This window comes from Leuciscus leuciscus, assembly GCF_965113295.1.
Source record: "Leuciscus leuciscus genome assembly, chromosome: 1".
NCBI lineage: Eukaryota > Metazoa > Chordata > Actinopteri > Cypriniformes > Leuciscidae > Leuciscus > Leuciscus leuciscus.
The window spans coordinates 5,426,966-5,443,264 of record NC_138725.1 but is presented as its reverse complement, the minus strand read 5'-3'; the positions used below and the strand labels follow the sequence as shown (position 1 = coordinate 5,443,264).

Genomic DNA, 16,299 nt, shown 5'->3' with positions numbered 1-16,299 from the left:
ACTACTCTCGTACAAAATTACATTCTATATATCCCTCTGTCTCACCGTTGTGTATTAAATGCAAGTCTAATGAGGGTACATTGGCTCATTTATTTTGGTTCTGCCCAAAAATATGTAAATTCTGGTCTGAGGTCTTTTGTTTTTACTCAAAGGTACTTAAGACTGATTTTCCTCATGACCCCCTTGTTGCGATATTAGGCTGGGCCCCTTCTTTAGAGACCTATAACCTTAATCAAATCCAGTCGATACAATATGGGATGACAATAGCAAAGAAGACAATCTTGTTGACGTGGAACAAAGAGTTTGTACCTAAATTTGAGATGTGGCTTACAGAGTTTAGCAGTGTACTACATATGGAAAAGATCAGATATGAAATTGCTGGTAAACCGAAGAAATTCTTACAGATTTGGAAGTCCTTTATGGATTTTCTGGAAGGGGATCATGGAATTTAACATACTGGACATATACTCTAATAGGTGTGGTACTGTAGATTATATAGCATCTTGCAGGGTGCAATAATTCACTTTTTTTCATAATTGGGTAAACATTGGTATTGGCATTTTCTTTTAAGTATTTTACTTTTAATGTATGTGTATGTAGAGGTTTGCAATGTGTATATGTATACATGTATGTATGGATATTGTATGTTTCTGTGTGTATATGCACTTATACATATGTATATATAGGCATTTATCATTATTTTTTTTACTTGTTACTTATTTGCTGGCATGGGGTGGGGGGTTGTTCTGTAAAAATGTGAAAAGCTTTAAATAAAAATATATAACAATAATAGATTTCCCCTTTGTATTACAAGTCTACCTTTTGTGGTACTCTTAAACCTTGTTCGCAATACAACAACATTGTTATATGCTGCCTCTTTGGCTAGGCTAAAAATGATCAATCAAATCTCATAATGATTATTCTTTTATTAAAAGAATGCTCACCCTCTGGGGTGAATATGGCTCGTACTCAAAAAATCCAAGGTCCAGTCAGATGATTATAATAAATGTTTTAACAAAATTTATTAAAAAGAATCAAATAAAAAAAAAGTAATACTTGTTACAGATTTATAAATGAGTACTAACTAACAGATAGATAATAGCTAGGCTTAAAGCTTCTTGCATCTGATAAATGCTGGCATATCAGTCATTGGTTGCAAGGAAGAGCGATGAGTCCTCATCAGTCTTCTTATATAGCCTTGAATTCTTTCTGAATTCAGGTCCTGCCTTGTTACATTGTAATTAGAAGCAGCATGGCTGACATAATCATATCAAAAAGAGGAACAGGGATACGAGAGACACATAAGGGTATGAAAGGCACATTTGGATATGAGAGGCACATTAAGAAGCAGAAGAGCATTAGGATATGAGAGCCACATTGGGTTATGAAAGGCACAATCTCTGTTACCATAAATTATACGTTAATCTGTGTAAAGCTGCTTTGAAACAATTTACATTGTTGAAAGCACTATATAAATGAGGATGACTTGACTTGACATGGTTATGAGAGGCTCATTAGGTTATGAAAGGCACATTAGGTTATAACAGACACAAATCCCTTACTCAAGAGATACACAGCCCCTATTCAGCAGTGGAACTTGTAATAGTAATGTTCTTTATTCCCCCGGACAGTTCTCTGACAACAGCTGCAATATCCTGTGATGTGTTATGAAGTTTTCTGCGCTGGCGCAAAGAAAAAGGAACTGAAAAAGCGAGAGAAGTGCCATCCTTATATGGGCTTCCCTTCACAGCTCAGGCACTTCAGTAGTTCGGTGTTAGACCGAACTCCTTTAACAGGACAATAACAATAAGCTGTTGATAAAATGATAATTAGTTTAATTGAGTTTAATTAAGTGAAAACAAACAGAGACATATCTCAAACAATGAACAAATTAAAATTAATTTCAGATTCATGTCTTTTGAAAGTGTTACAGCCTCTTCTTCAGCTCCCTGAACATAGAAGCTTTTTCCGGTGCTCTTCTTCAGAATGAGAAGGCAGAACTCTCATGTAAACTTTAAGACTTTTCCATGTGAAGCGTTTTTTACACTGAGGGCAGGAAACAGATTTTTTGGCTTCTGTTATTCCTTTCTTGTTCACGTCCATCAGATCTAAAAGAAACAATAAATCAAGTGAGATTTCAAATGAGAGACAAATGTGAAATGAAAAGTGAGGCTCAAAGTCAAGATAACTGATGAGTTCAATAGACACTTTAATCCCATCAATTCTGGTCAACAACTGCTGTGCACGATTGCGCTCTACTTTAATGTCATGAAGATGATTTGTGTTATAAATCACTAGTTTGGTCATGAACAATGTAAATCTGGTGAGCATCAGCAAGTTCTTCATGATGAATGAATGAGGAATCAAGAGTAAACACCAACCTCTTTGTTCTTCAGTGTCATGATGTTTCATTCTACAGATTCTGGATCACTGGCGTTCTCTCTGTCCTCTCCTTCCAGATGCTTTCTGGTAGTTCTGCTAAAAAACAATCAAGTTTAATTTCTAACAGACATGAGGAATAATTCATATTTCAGAATCTGAACTAGGCTAATCACGTTTAAAAAATAGTGACATTGATCATGTGACTTAAAGGACACCTGTTATGCAAAATTCACTTTTACATGGTGTTTGACGGACACTGCAGTTTTAGCGTAGACCGGCCCTGAGTGAGCTAAACACAGTCCGCCAGTGTTTCGACGCCGGAGCAGCTGTAGACACGAATGTCTCCTAAGCGACTGAGGTGTTTTGTTGTTGGATGTAAGAATGAACATGGCAGTCTTCATTTACTCTGGTTATTACTCGAGGATGGATCTGTACCAACTGTCCGCGATCCAGCTTACAGTCTCCGGAGTTATAGGCCTAACGTTACTGATCACGACAGTAATGTGCACTTTATTACAGTCAGAGTCAGAGTCGTTTATTACATCAGAGTCGTTTTACGGATATAAAGTTTACCAGTTTATTAAGCACTCCCTGAAAGGGTGTAAGGGTCAAACAGGTCAATTGAGCTCAAAGGGAATTATTTATTCATTTATAAGGAATTCGAAAGAATCACTTATTACAGCCGAGTCAATGACTCGTCCAGCGTTCATTTGAAAAGGCCGTAACTATCAGCTCTGCAGCAGATATAAATATCTAATCTATAGTGAAACACTATTTATGAGCAAAGTAACTTGGATCAGCAGTTTAAGATATTAGATTCGTAAGCACATGACACAAGAACACTTCTCTTTAAAATACAAACATGACTTTGATTATTCTAACACATAAAATTAATATCTAACACAAACACATGCACACACACACACACACACCAGGGTATATGCAGGAATCATAGAGATGAATTTACTACCTTTTACTACCTTTTTTACCACCTCCACAATATTTTTTACTACCATCACGACATCAAGCAGCAGCCCTTTTTTGGGGGGTGTGGTGGGGTGGGCGGGGTATGTAAAGCACCACTTACTACTTACTATAAGGTATAAGTGTGACACTGTCACACCCATCATACATATTAGGTACACTAATGTTTAATTGTTATCATTAAGTAGGCCTATTGTCATTGTCAATTATGTTTTTTTTTGTAGTGTCGAGTTGAGTTTCAGTTGTCCTTATCTTAACCCTAGCCCTTGAGTTATCCTAACCATAGCCCTTAGCCCCAATAAGGTGAATAATGACCTTGGCACTTTGTCATTGCTATCAACTCCGACTCACTCAGGGCTCGACATTAAGCCTTTTCATGTGCTTGTCCTTTGGACAATTAAATCTGTCATTCACTTGTCCGAGTAAAAAAGTTGCTTGTCCGGAATGTTTTTGGTGTGTGTGTGCTGTAAATATAATTTATTCTGAAGAAATATCCTCATCTGTGTTAAATCAGCTCTGATATATTTAAATCTGCATATTGTCATATCTGCACCTTTAAAGTTAACGAACCATCAATCATTAATTTAACTCATCTATAGTTTCTTAGGGGGGGTTATTCAATTTTATATCAAGGCATCAGTTCAGCTAAGAGTCTGGAGGCTACTAGCGTTTGTTGCGTTCCTTTGCTCGAAAAGGGGTTTTGCTTTGTCGGCGTTCGGGTTCATTGATTGGCTGGCGGTCTCGTCTGGATTGATGTCTTGAGGATGAAGACATCTGGATTTATGTCTTGAGCGGTCAATCACATGGTGTGTTGGCGGATGGATGGAAAATCTTTGAATGAATGAATGAGGCATTTATATAGCGCTTTCATATGTACTACTGTACACCCAAAGCGCTTCACAAACATATCATGGAATCTCTCAACACCACCAGTGTGAGCATCCACTGGGATGATGTGACGGCAGCCACAGTACAACGGCGCCAGTGCGCTCACCTCACACCAGCTATAGTGGTGAGAGAGAGAGAGAGAGAGAGAGAGAGAGAGAGAGAGAGATAAAGCCAATTCAGTGGATTGGGATTATTAGGAGGCCATGATTGGCAAGGGCCATTGGAGGGAATGTGGCCAGGCATCGGGGTTACGGTGGGCTTCAGTGGGCAACCAGTCTTGGCCTACAGGGTGATATGGCTGCTGCCGTTGAATTTGGAAGCGGGCTTTGCAGTCGAATCATTGACCGAAACCTTACAGCAAAACTTACTTAGAACCGAGACTCTCAAAGGAAAAGAAAACTAAGTAAAGAGAAAGAGAATTGAGACGAGAGTAGTTTGATTGAATGAAGCGGTTTAACCTAAGATTTTAAACTCAAATGTTTTGACCAATTAGTCTTTATTTGAGATGTGTCATTTTCTTCCCCTCTCATTGTAATTCATGCGTTATCTGTGATCTCTTTACTCTCCAAATCTATGAGAGAGTACAGAGAGAACCCTTCACGTCTAGTTGGATGCTTGAACATTTTGAATCCACTCGCACTGTAATTTATTTTTGTTTGGATGATAAATGGAGCCAGCCTCCAAAAAGTAATTAACCTGTCCTGTGATTTTTTTCTCAGGGTTTTTCTCACACAACTGTCCAGACACGAACTATGTTCTTTATACACTAAAGTATGTTGGTTGTCTTTACATTAGAATAATAATGTCTCATATAATCTAGATTTAGATATGTTCTAGATTAGATATGTTCTAGATATGTTCTTTATATTGTTAAAAAACGAGTATTCTTGGTTAAGGTCGGTGCCTGGAAATGTTTATGAAGCAAACTGCATTATGTGTCGGAAAAATGTCAAACTTTACTGCGTTGCAAATGCTATGGGAAACTCCTTTCTCGAGAATTATTGAAGCCTTTATTTTAAAACGCACTGCAGCTGCACAGCTAGAGCATCATAGCTCAAGTGCTAGCAAGCTGATTGGCTGTGCTGCAGCAACTGCACGAACCTATGGCGAGTCGGCAGAGGCGAGCGGTCCAATCGTAACGCTTGGCACCTTGTCAGCCTTGAGTGTGCCAAAATAGGCGTGGCTGAAGAGAATAAATTCAGAGAAAACTCGCCATATGACAGATTTAATCTCCTTCAGCTCAAGAAGGATAATGGACCAGAATGTCGGGCCCTTAGAATGATATTCACCACATAAAAGGGTATGAAGGCCACCGCGGGAGGGGACCTGGTTCATACATAGGTCTGGGTTAGACTAGCCAGAGACTTAAATAGAGAGAACTCGTGCCTGCAAGGCGGGAAACTCTAGATTATAGAATCTTGCAAATGTGGACGGATTGGACCAGCCGGCCACCGCACAAATGTCTTCGATCGGGACTACACTGGACCAAGCCCAAGAGGAAGCCATGCCTCTTGTGGAGTGAGCTCTAACACCTATGGGGCATGAGAGACCCAGCGAGGTGTAGGCTAGGGAGATGGTATCCACTATCCATCGTGACAGCATTCGTTTTTGTGACCGGTAGCTCTTTGGAGTGGCCCCCGAAACAAAGAGCTGTTCAGACTGTCTGAAACAGGCAGAACGCTCCAGATATATTCTCAGGGCTCTGACAGGGCAGAGTGTGAGAGAATAACTATCTTCTCCCGAAATGGGAAGAGCTGATAGGAAAATAACCTGGGCTCCTTGAGAGCACCTTTGGTACATATCCGTGTCTTGGTTTAAGGATGACTTTGGAGTCATTGGGCCCGAACTCAAGACAAGAGGCGCTCGTGAAGAGTGCTTTTTAAATGCGCAACTCTTTTAACTGATGCTAGTGCTAACAGCAGAGTGGTTTTAAGAGAGTGGGATCCTAGATCAGCCGACTGAAGTGGCTCGAAGGGAGGTCCGGTCCCTTAACCCTCTGAGGTCGAAAAACGCGCCGGCGCGTTTTGCTGGATTTTCTCCACATTGTAGCACTATAAACTTCAATTACTCCGTCATTTATGGTCACACAGAAAAAATTTATATAAAAAAAGAATCTGTGATATTTCTACTTTTGTATGTGTCCACTTACAATCAAATCAAAACATTGTGCTTTTGTAAAATAAAGAAAATAAACGGTGCGTTTTGCCTCTCCGTCGCGGTGAACTTTTTTTTCTTGAGCACGTCTATAAACTGAAACCAAACTCAGCGAATACTTGTCACACATTTATGAGCCATATACCTTTATAAACATTTAAGTGTGTACTTTTAAATGATCGGATTCAAAACGAAAACAAATATTCTCTGTTTAAGTAATTTGTATAAAACCAACAAGATGTCCAGCTTCTCAAACGCTTGCTCATTAAATTTAATTTGGCCACGCCCACTCGCGCAAAAGAGATTGACATGCAAATCTCCACATGGAACGCGAATGGCTCATTACCTCAACAACAAAACACCAAAACACTTCACTTTACTTTTCGTCGAGTTTGAAAGACGCGCCTGAGCTTACATTGGATTTACCTCAGAAGAAGAAGAACGCGATTTGAAGACAAGAAAGATGTAACTTAAGGTAAGAAATTCTTACATATTAGTTTGTTATTGTTGCATAAATGTCACGTTGCAGTTGAACTGTTGCTAGATATATGGGGGAATATTATAATATTTAGACCCGTGTTTACTGTTACTGTGTTTGTGGATATCTGCTCAAAGATCTGTATATGGTAACCATAATGTTTTATATTTGAGCGCGATCGCGTTTGAATGTATCATATTTTGGATCACGGTCGTATTTGAATGTATCATATTTTGGATCGCGATCGCATTTGAATGTATCATATTTTGGATGAAAGCAAAACGCACCAAACTGCTTCATGTTTTTACTATTATCTCATTTCATATCATCATAACGAATGGAAACATTTGAAGTAACATGATAATCAATATATTTTTCTCTAGCGTAGTTGTTACTGAAATCTATTGGAAGATTTATACTGCTATAGGTTATTGATATTATTATTTTATCCAGCACTGCGCATAGCTTATGCCTACAAGGCACAACAAACCTGGTGTTCATTATATTATTGTTGGAAACATTTGTGTGTGTGTGTATTCTGTGAATTTTAAAAAGCAATTTTAACCAGAAAAATCTAATATTTATTTATAAAATCGTGCAGGCCTTTCTCTTGATATCAGTATGTTCACTTTTTTTTCAGGGCCCAGATGCCACTGAGGACTTCAACATCCACATGAGTCTATGTACATGAACATGGTAAAGTGAAAATCAAACTCCTTGGAAATGAAAGGTAGCCTATGTACAATGTTTTTAGGAATGGCACAAAGGTCCCTGTCTTTGGATCATTGTTTTCAATACGTGCTTTTTTGGCATTTGTGTATCTTTGGATTATGTTGTGTTGTAAATAAATCCAAACAATTTAAAAGCCATTCTTTTTTAAATCTCCTCATTTACAGTATTGTGCAAGGTAGCTCAGATTGACAGGGCCTGATGGCTCCTAATAGGGCCGTTAGGGGAGGGTCTTTGTCTTTCTCAGGTGTAAAAAGCTTACATATTAAAGACCTACGCATAGAGCTTTTTGACACAAAACACGTCGTAAAATTTTTAAATCAATATATTGTCTTATCTGAATGAGCAGTCAGGGTGATTTTCACATAGTTTTAGAGCAAATATTCTAGGCTACGTCATACAATTTTCAAAAGTCTTGTGAAGAAATAATCAGTATGGGTTTCATGGCCTTATTTCAGTGAGAATTTTTTTTGTATTTTCACAAACCACGCATAAATGTCATTATCTCAAAACTACAAACTTTTACATACATGCTGCTGATATATAATTGTAGCAGAGTTTGTCCTGAATACAGTGTAATTAGACTTTAGCCATGAAAATGTCACAAGTAACAGAAATAACCAGAAATGTCAGAGCATGTCAGAACACCTCCAGGGCCCAGAAAACAGCTCAGACCTCAGAGGGTTAAGAGCTCGTAGAACCAAGGAAAGGTCCAAGGCTAGCACTGAAGGTGGTCGAGGTGGGTTAAGTCTCCTGGCTCATTTAAGGAAGCGAACAATGAGGTCGCTTTTACACAAGGAAGAGCCAGCCACCGGCGGATGAAAACCTGCAATAGCTGCCACATACACGCGTCCAGAAGCCCTTGGAGAAATGTAAGCACCATTAGTACTTCACAACTATGCGGGCCGAGGTTCCGAGCTAGACACCAGCTAGAGAACACTGACCATTTGTGGTGGTAGAGGCGCCTAGTGGATGGAGCTCTGGCCTCCAATATGGTATTCAGGAACCTTCTGGGAGGTCCTGGGACAGAGATAGCATGTCTGCCCCCACATTCATTGTGCCTGGCACATGAGCTGCCCTGAGTAAGCGCAAGTTGGCATGAACCCATAACAGTAGCTGTTTGGCTATTATGAACAGGTTGCAAGACCTGAGACCACCCTGGCGATTTATGTAGGATGCCACTGCCATGTTATCCGTATGGACCAAGATGTGGTGCCTTATTTCGAGGCAGTTGATGAGTAAGTGTTTCTCCGAGCTCGACCAGAGGCTGGAAGCGTCTGTTGAGATAACCCATGTTCACACCCTACTGATACCAGCTGGTGACCTTCCAGGGGGCCAGAGCTCTGGTACAGCGCTGGTTTACCCTGATATTTACGAGGCCCGAACGCCGAATTTGAGGCATTAGCCACAGCTGAAGGGGGCGCATATGCAGTAGGCCTAGCTGGAGTACTGACGATGCTGAATCCATAAGGCCCAAAACCCTTTGAAACTTGGAGGGGTACACAGGAGCCCAGTTTGAACGAAACGACGAGCCGCTGAATTGATAGAGCCAGGCCTAACGTGGGCCATGCTCTCATGTAAACGGAGTTGAGAACTGTTCCCAGGAACGTGATCCGTTGGCTGGGGGACAGCACACTATTGGCAAAGTTTACCCTGAGCCCGAGGCTTTCGAGATGGCCAAGGAGCCAGGCTCTGTAAGTATGGGACTCCGCCTCTGACTGAGTCAGTATGAGCCAGTCGTCGAGGTAATTCAGAATGCGCATTCCCCGCTGTCTTAGTGGGGAGAGAGCCGCATCCTTGACCAGCGGCGGCATAGGCGCGACCGGCCATAGCGGTAGTAGTTCTGCATGGTTTAGACGGGTGCGTCGCTTTTGTTCTCCAACTGCCTGCAGTGGGAGGGCACAAATGAGCGGCGACCACTTCCTCAAGTGGTGGGAGCGTCACATAGCCCTTCTCTTCAGCTCCGTCAACAGATGAGAGTGTGGAAGAAGCAGAAGAGCGCGTTCGCGCTGAAAAGGGCGCGCGCCATGATTTAGTGAGCTCGATGTGGACCTCTGGGAAAAATGGAGCGGCGCTGGCGAGGAGCCTGTTGGTGCCAGCCAGGAACCATTCATTAAGGCGGCTTCTAGCGGCTCTTCTGGGGAAAACCAGTCGAGTCCCAGTTTGTCGACAGCGTGAGTGACAACCCGCCACAGAAACTGCGTCATCCAGGTCCTCTGCAGATCCGCCGAAAGAGACGAGTGCAGCCGCTTGGAGAGAGGGGTGTTGGTCCCTCTTTGCGAATAAAACAGGAGAAGTATCAGAAGGTGAAGGAGAGGGCACATGGGGAGGGACCCGGTGTGCAGGCGCTCAGATCACCGCACTCGTGGATCCTCTGCTCGCGCCGCTTCTTCCTACGGTGCTCGATGGGTGCCGGAGATGGAAGATGGGCGGGCCCGCTCTCTGAAGTAGCAAGAGCGAGCCTAGATCGACGCGCCGAGACAGGCATTCTGTTGCATGAAAGGCAGCCACCTTTAGTGAGTGCTGCCTCGGCGTGCTCAGGACCGAGGCAGACAGCACACTGGGTGTGTCGGTCCGACACTTGAAGGGGAATCCCGCAGGATTCGCAAACGGGGAGCGGCATTTGAAATAACACGTTCTGCTCTTTTAGATAGAAAGCTTGTAAAGGATATATCGTCGGATGCCACAGGGAAACAATCAGCTTGGGGGAGAAATGACAGCGCTGAAGCTGTTCCACTGAAGGGCTGCTCGTCGGCGTGAAGGTTTCTTATCCGGAGAGGTCAGCGAAACGAGGTGAGAAACAGAGCTCGAGCTGAAGGAGATCAAATCTGTCATATGGCGAGTTTTCTCTGAATTTATACTCTTCAGCCATGCCTATTTTGGTGCATTCGAGGCTGGCAAGGTGCCAAACGTTCCGATTGGACCGCTCGCCTCTGCCGACTCGCCATAGGTTCGTGCAGTTGCTGCAGCACAGCCAATCACCTCGCTAGTGCTTTAGCTATGATGCTCTAGCTGTGCAGCTGCAATGCGTTTTAAAATAAAGGCTACAATAATTCTCGAGAAAGGTGTTTCCCATAGCGTTTGCAACGCAGTACGAGCGGATAAACTGTTTGCGCTGCACAGCTCAAACGAGTAGCTTGGTTTCATTCTGCTTTCTTTTGCCGTGGTATGTTTCTCGTATGCGGCAGAAATGGCAGCTCTCTCTTAAAAAAGGTTGCAAAATGTGACTATTTAGTCTCAGTCTAGAGCCCTGTATAGTGCTGTATTACTGCTTTACATGAGCGCCACCTACTGTCAGAGAGCGAATTTGTGTTTTTTTTGCATTGATCTGAACTGACAAATTAGACATTCATGTTGGTTCAACACAAGTTAATAGATATAAATCAATCAACAAAGTGTCCTGTGCTCACCACACACCGGCTATAGGTGGAGAGGAGAGATTTGGCTATAGGGTGATTGTGTGACTAACTTACACAGAAGAGACTTTGTTGCTCAGCACATGAAAATAAACTACTTACCGTGATCTCAGACTGTGTTGATGTAGTTTCTCCACTGCATGGGTCTTCATGTGCAGCTTTAGGTGAGTTTTGTTCGACTTCTCTCTGCTGTGGATCTTCTCATGTTTTTTCAGAGATGATGATTGACTGAATCTCTTGTCACAGTGTGAACACTTGTAAGGTTTTTCTCCAGTGTGAATCCTCTCATGTCTTTGCAGATCTGCGGACTGACTGAATCTCTTGTCACAGTGAGAACACTTGTAAGGTTTTTCTCCAGTGTGTATCCTCTCATGTCTTTGCAGATCTGCTGGCTCACTGAATCTCTTGTCACAGTGTGAACACATGTAAGGTTTTTCTCCAGTGTGGATCCTCTCATGTGCTTTAAGATGTTCTGACCGACTGAATCTCTTGTCGCAGTGTGAACACTTGTAAGGTTTTTCTCCAGTGTGGATCCTCTCATGTCTTTGCAGATCTACTGACTGACTGAAACTCTTGTCACAGTGTGAACACTTGTAAGGTTTTTCTCCATTGTGGATCCTCTCATGTGCTCTCAGATTTGCTGATTGACTGAATCTCTTGTCACAGTGTGAACACTTGTAAGGTTTTTCTCCATTGTGGATCCTCTCATGTGTTTTAAGATGTTCTGACCGACTGAATCTCTTGTCACAATGTGAACACATGTAAGGTTTTTCTCCAGTGTGAATTCTCTGGTGCAGTTTTAAACTGTTCGCTGCAGTAAAAGTCTTCTCACACTCAAAGCACATGTACTCTCTCACACCAGTGTGAGTTTTCTCATGTTTATCTAAAGTGTTCCACTGTGAAAAACTCTTTCCACACACAGAACATGAATACGGCTTCTCCTTCGTATGAACTCTCAGGTGTGCCTTCAAGACTGATGCATGACGAAAAGTTTTGCCGCATTGATCACATGAGAACGTCTTCTCTCCGGTGTGAACTCTGATGTGAATTTTAAGATGATGTTTATTTGAGAAATGCTTCCCACATTGATCACATGAGAACGGCTTCTCTCCAGTGTGGATCCTCATGTGTTGATTACGATTTGTTATTTGTGTGAAACTCTTCCCACACTGATCACATGTGAACGGCTTCTCTCCAGTGTGGATCCTCATGTGAATCTCAAGACCTCGTTTGGTTGTGAGACTCTTTCCACACTGAGTGCAGGTCAAAGATTTCTTGGCTCTTCTTTTCTTTAAAAATGTCTGTTTAGTCTTTGAACGACGTTTTCCTCCAGGTTTGACATGATGTTCCTCCTCCACTTCACTCAGTTCTTCACTCTCCTCGCTCTCTTCCATCAGGTCTGACATGAAAGAAAAAATATTCAATTTAATTTTCAGTACATCAAAATAACTCAAAGAGAGAAATATAAAGTCAAAGGACATGAAAGTGAGCTCTGATGTAATGGTAGAAAGTAGACAACTGCTCTAAAATAATATGATAATTTGATGCCTTTTTATAAATTGATTATATGTCCTTGAAACTTTCCAAAAATGAGAAAAATTTATCTTCCAGTTACTATTTTTTAAACATTATAGGCACAAATCCCTTCCTTCTTTAGCAAGAACTATTAAATATGTTTGATCAATGACACAATTATCGAAAATATTAACATTAAAATATACAATTCTGCCATATTTTGACACCAACTTTGAGATTGATATTATATTTTACTAAAAACGTATTAATTATTAATGGCCGTTCACACTAGACCTTTCCTTGCGTGAATTACCCTGTGAAAAATAACACAAGCGTTTAGCATTCAAGTGGAGTGGATTATTTTTTTATTATTATTATTAGGCCATTTGTTATATGTTGAACTTGTTTTTCTAAAAAAGCTGCTGCAGAATGTGACGTCATTTCACAACCGTTGCAGTGTCTGTAGAAACTTCACAAGCTCAAAGTGTAGAGTAGTCATAACTTTAACTGGCTTTAAATCAGGGCTCGAGACTAATGGCGTCCTATCGTCCTGGGGACGATAGAAAATGTGTTTAGGGCGAACAGAAATATTCTCCAGGACGCTTACAGGACGAAAGACATTTTTGTTTGTGTGTTCATTTATTACTAGCCTATTAGGGTAACTTACTTAGAAAATGGAAAATTTAACCAACCAAGCGCTGACTACAACAGAGCGCGTCTTCTCATGCTGTTACTATCACTGACCGGCTACTCACCCAGAGACTTGTTTCGTGGTACTTTTATCACATGGCTTAATGACATCGCAAATATGTTGCGTTGGTTAAACGGTAAGGAAGAGGTCAAACATATTGAGCACTAGTGTTAATTTCGTCAGATGAGACGAGACGAACGACCTTTTTTTTCATGACTAGACGAGACGATGGCAAGACTGCACCACTGTCCAAAAATGCTGACTAAGACTAAATTAACATGCATTATTGTTGACGAAAAAAGACGAGACGAAAATGTTTTGCATAAAATGAAAACCAAGATAAAATCTCTCTTCATTTTCGTCTTTTTCATCAGCTGTTAACGTTAAACCTTTAAAATATTCAGAATGAGTTCGGATCCCCCTTATTACATTTCTACCTACTAAACAAATCAATAATTTGAGACAAAATTATGATTTAAAAAGGAGTTTATTGATTTAAAAACGATTGTATTGCTTCCGCTAAAGAAAATAGTGCGCTCCGTCTCTACGGTTAGAATCCTGTGTGTTCATGGCAACGCTCTGTTTTTAATGGCAACGGTGTTAGCAGCGGTCTGTTATCAAGAAATAAAATAGTGTGCGCGTAGAAAGAATTCGTCCACACGCCGCTCAAAAAACAAACAATAAAAACAACAACAAAAAATGCTGAGCGGAAGTCCACCGTCTAGACAGGCTTTTTGTGTTAAATTATATTTCCTGTCGCTGCGCAGGCTCTTTTATTGTACATGACAGCTTATGTCCCGATGACCAGTCCGTTGCATTACGATTAAAAGCAGTATCAATAAAGTAAAAAAATGTGATGTGCAGTCAAGCACGAGTCCCAAATCAGAATTTGAAAACCAGACACGTTTAACATTTGCATTCAACAAGAATCATTCAACAAGTGTCATTCAATTTTGTCAGGTAATTATGACATTTAACCAATGTTTGAGATATGTGAAACACTTTTTTTACTGAAATGTTTATCAGTTATAATCTCAGTAATAATGTGTTATTTAAAAAAATAAATACATTTTTGACTAAAACTAGACTAAAATATATTGAGTTCTTTTTTGACTAAAACTAGACTAAAATTAAAAGACTTTTAGTCGACTAAAACTTGACTAAGATACCTTGAGTTTTCTTTTGACTAAAACTAGACTAAAATGACGAGACTTCTAGTCGACTAAAACTTGACTAACAAAAACAGATATGTATACTAAATATGACTAAAACTAACAAGGACATTTGGCACAAGACTAAGACTAAATTAAAAATAGGTGACGAAATTAACACTATTGAGCACCAAGACGGCTCTGCATCTCCTCCATCGAACCCGAGTAGGACTACAAACCCCGAGTTTGATGTGAGTACAATTTAAATTGATTTTTTAATTTGTATTAGTCATTGGATTGAAACAGTCTGCTAACTGCTTGCTACTAACCTACTAACGTTAGCTAGCTAACGGGCGCCATCCCGGCTATGTGAGTGTGTATATTAGCTAAAGCATAGATTTAGATTTCAATATATTTGTGGTCTTTTTTATTAGTCTAATTTAGGGTGACCAGACTTTCACGTTTTGTGGGGACATTCTCAGTTATTGGTTCAGTGTTCATTTCGTCGACGAATAATTTATTATTTTCCTCAACAACATTTTTTTCACAGACGAAAACGAGACGATAACTAAATAAAAACTAGTTTTGCATGACAAAAACTATGACAAAAATCTATTGACATTTTCGTCAACGAATAAAAACTAGACAAAAATGTTCAGTCAGAACTGATGTCCTGTGTTTGTGGTAGATGCACATTTGTACTGTAACGTGCTGACCCAGCCGCACACGGGTTGACATGCGCTGCATGTCTCATAAAACATTAAAAAATTTAAAAGTCTGGGAGAATGAGTAGAGCAGACATCTGAATAAGAGTGACGACGCAAAAAAAAAGCTCTATTCGGTACGGTTTTCTGTGCGCACACACCCGACCCGAAGCGTGCAGCCATTCACATAGACACCTATACAGCGCGTGAGTACTGAATTGAGCTCTTTCGTGTCTGAATGGACAAATACACACAACATTATGGCAAAATGTCCGTTTTGGAGAGTATTCACGTTAACTATGTTGGTTATGTCTTAAACAGTTTTGAGTGCATTTGGATCCGCATGTCATTGGACATGATCCGATGTCTTAAAGTGACAGTGGGTAATAAACCTAATGCGGTCTGTGTCCTAAATATTGATCAAGCAACAAAAGAAAAAGAGAAAAGCATTCACTGCTCATTAATAGCTTTAATATGGATTCATTATATTTAATTCATACAAATAAATATGTCTGTTCTACTTTAGGTTTTATTTAATTTTAATATTTTTTAAGTCACAGTAGTTAAATCTGTATCTGTATTGCATGTTCAAACTTTGAAATCATTTATATTAACAGGTGTTTTCTCTGGAAGTATGTGGGTTTGGAAATTTTAGAGAAATTCTAAATTAATGCATTACAATTGAACTAAACCCATTATAGGCCTGAAGCCTGCCAGCATGAGCTATGAATTTGAATCAATTAATGAAGCTATGAATCAATAAATTTTCTTCTTCTTTATGGCTATGCAACGAAACAGATAAGAAAATTTCTTCCTGAATGGAAAAAGTGCTATTCGTTCATTGAATATGATGAACCTGCACAACTGATGTACTGCAAAACATGCAGGAGCTGCCCAGCTCAGGCCATGGGGAACGCCCTGTTCCATGGGGTAACTGGACAGAAAGTCAGACTGAGGAGCATCAAAGAGCATGCAGCCACGATTGCACACAAATCAGCTGATGATGCCCTACAAGCAAGAGCTCACCAGGAAAAAGGAGCACTAGTGGCACTTTTTGACAAAATGGATGCAGCAATACAGGAAAAGATGGTGAAACTCTTCAACATAGCCTACTTCATTGCCAAAGAGGAGGCAGCCTTCACCATGTTCCCCAAGCTGGTGGCTCTTCATCACACCAACGGCCTGGACCTCGGCAATACATATAGCA

General features: G+C 40.5%; 1 protein-coding gene across 1 annotated transcript in view; it reads right to left on the bottom strand.

The window, feature by feature from the left end:
* Positions 1 to 785: 785 nt before the first annotated feature.
* The window catches only part of LOC309513662 (uncharacterized protein), a gene marked incomplete at its 5' end in the record, with an annotated part of 31,051 nt that continues 15,537 nt past the window's right edge, over positions 786 to 16,299 (bottom strand). Inside the window, 3 exons of the mRNA XM_082189615.1 lie at positions 786 to 2,108; positions 2,382 to 2,478; positions 11,134 to 12,430. Of these exons, the coding sequence (XP_082045741.1) occupies positions 2,409 to 2,478; positions 11,134 to 12,430 (1,367 nt within the window). The 3' untranslated portion in view covers positions 786 to 2,108; positions 2,382 to 2,408. The remainder of the gene's footprint in view (positions 2,109 to 2,381; positions 2,479 to 11,133; positions 12,431 to 16,299) is intronic.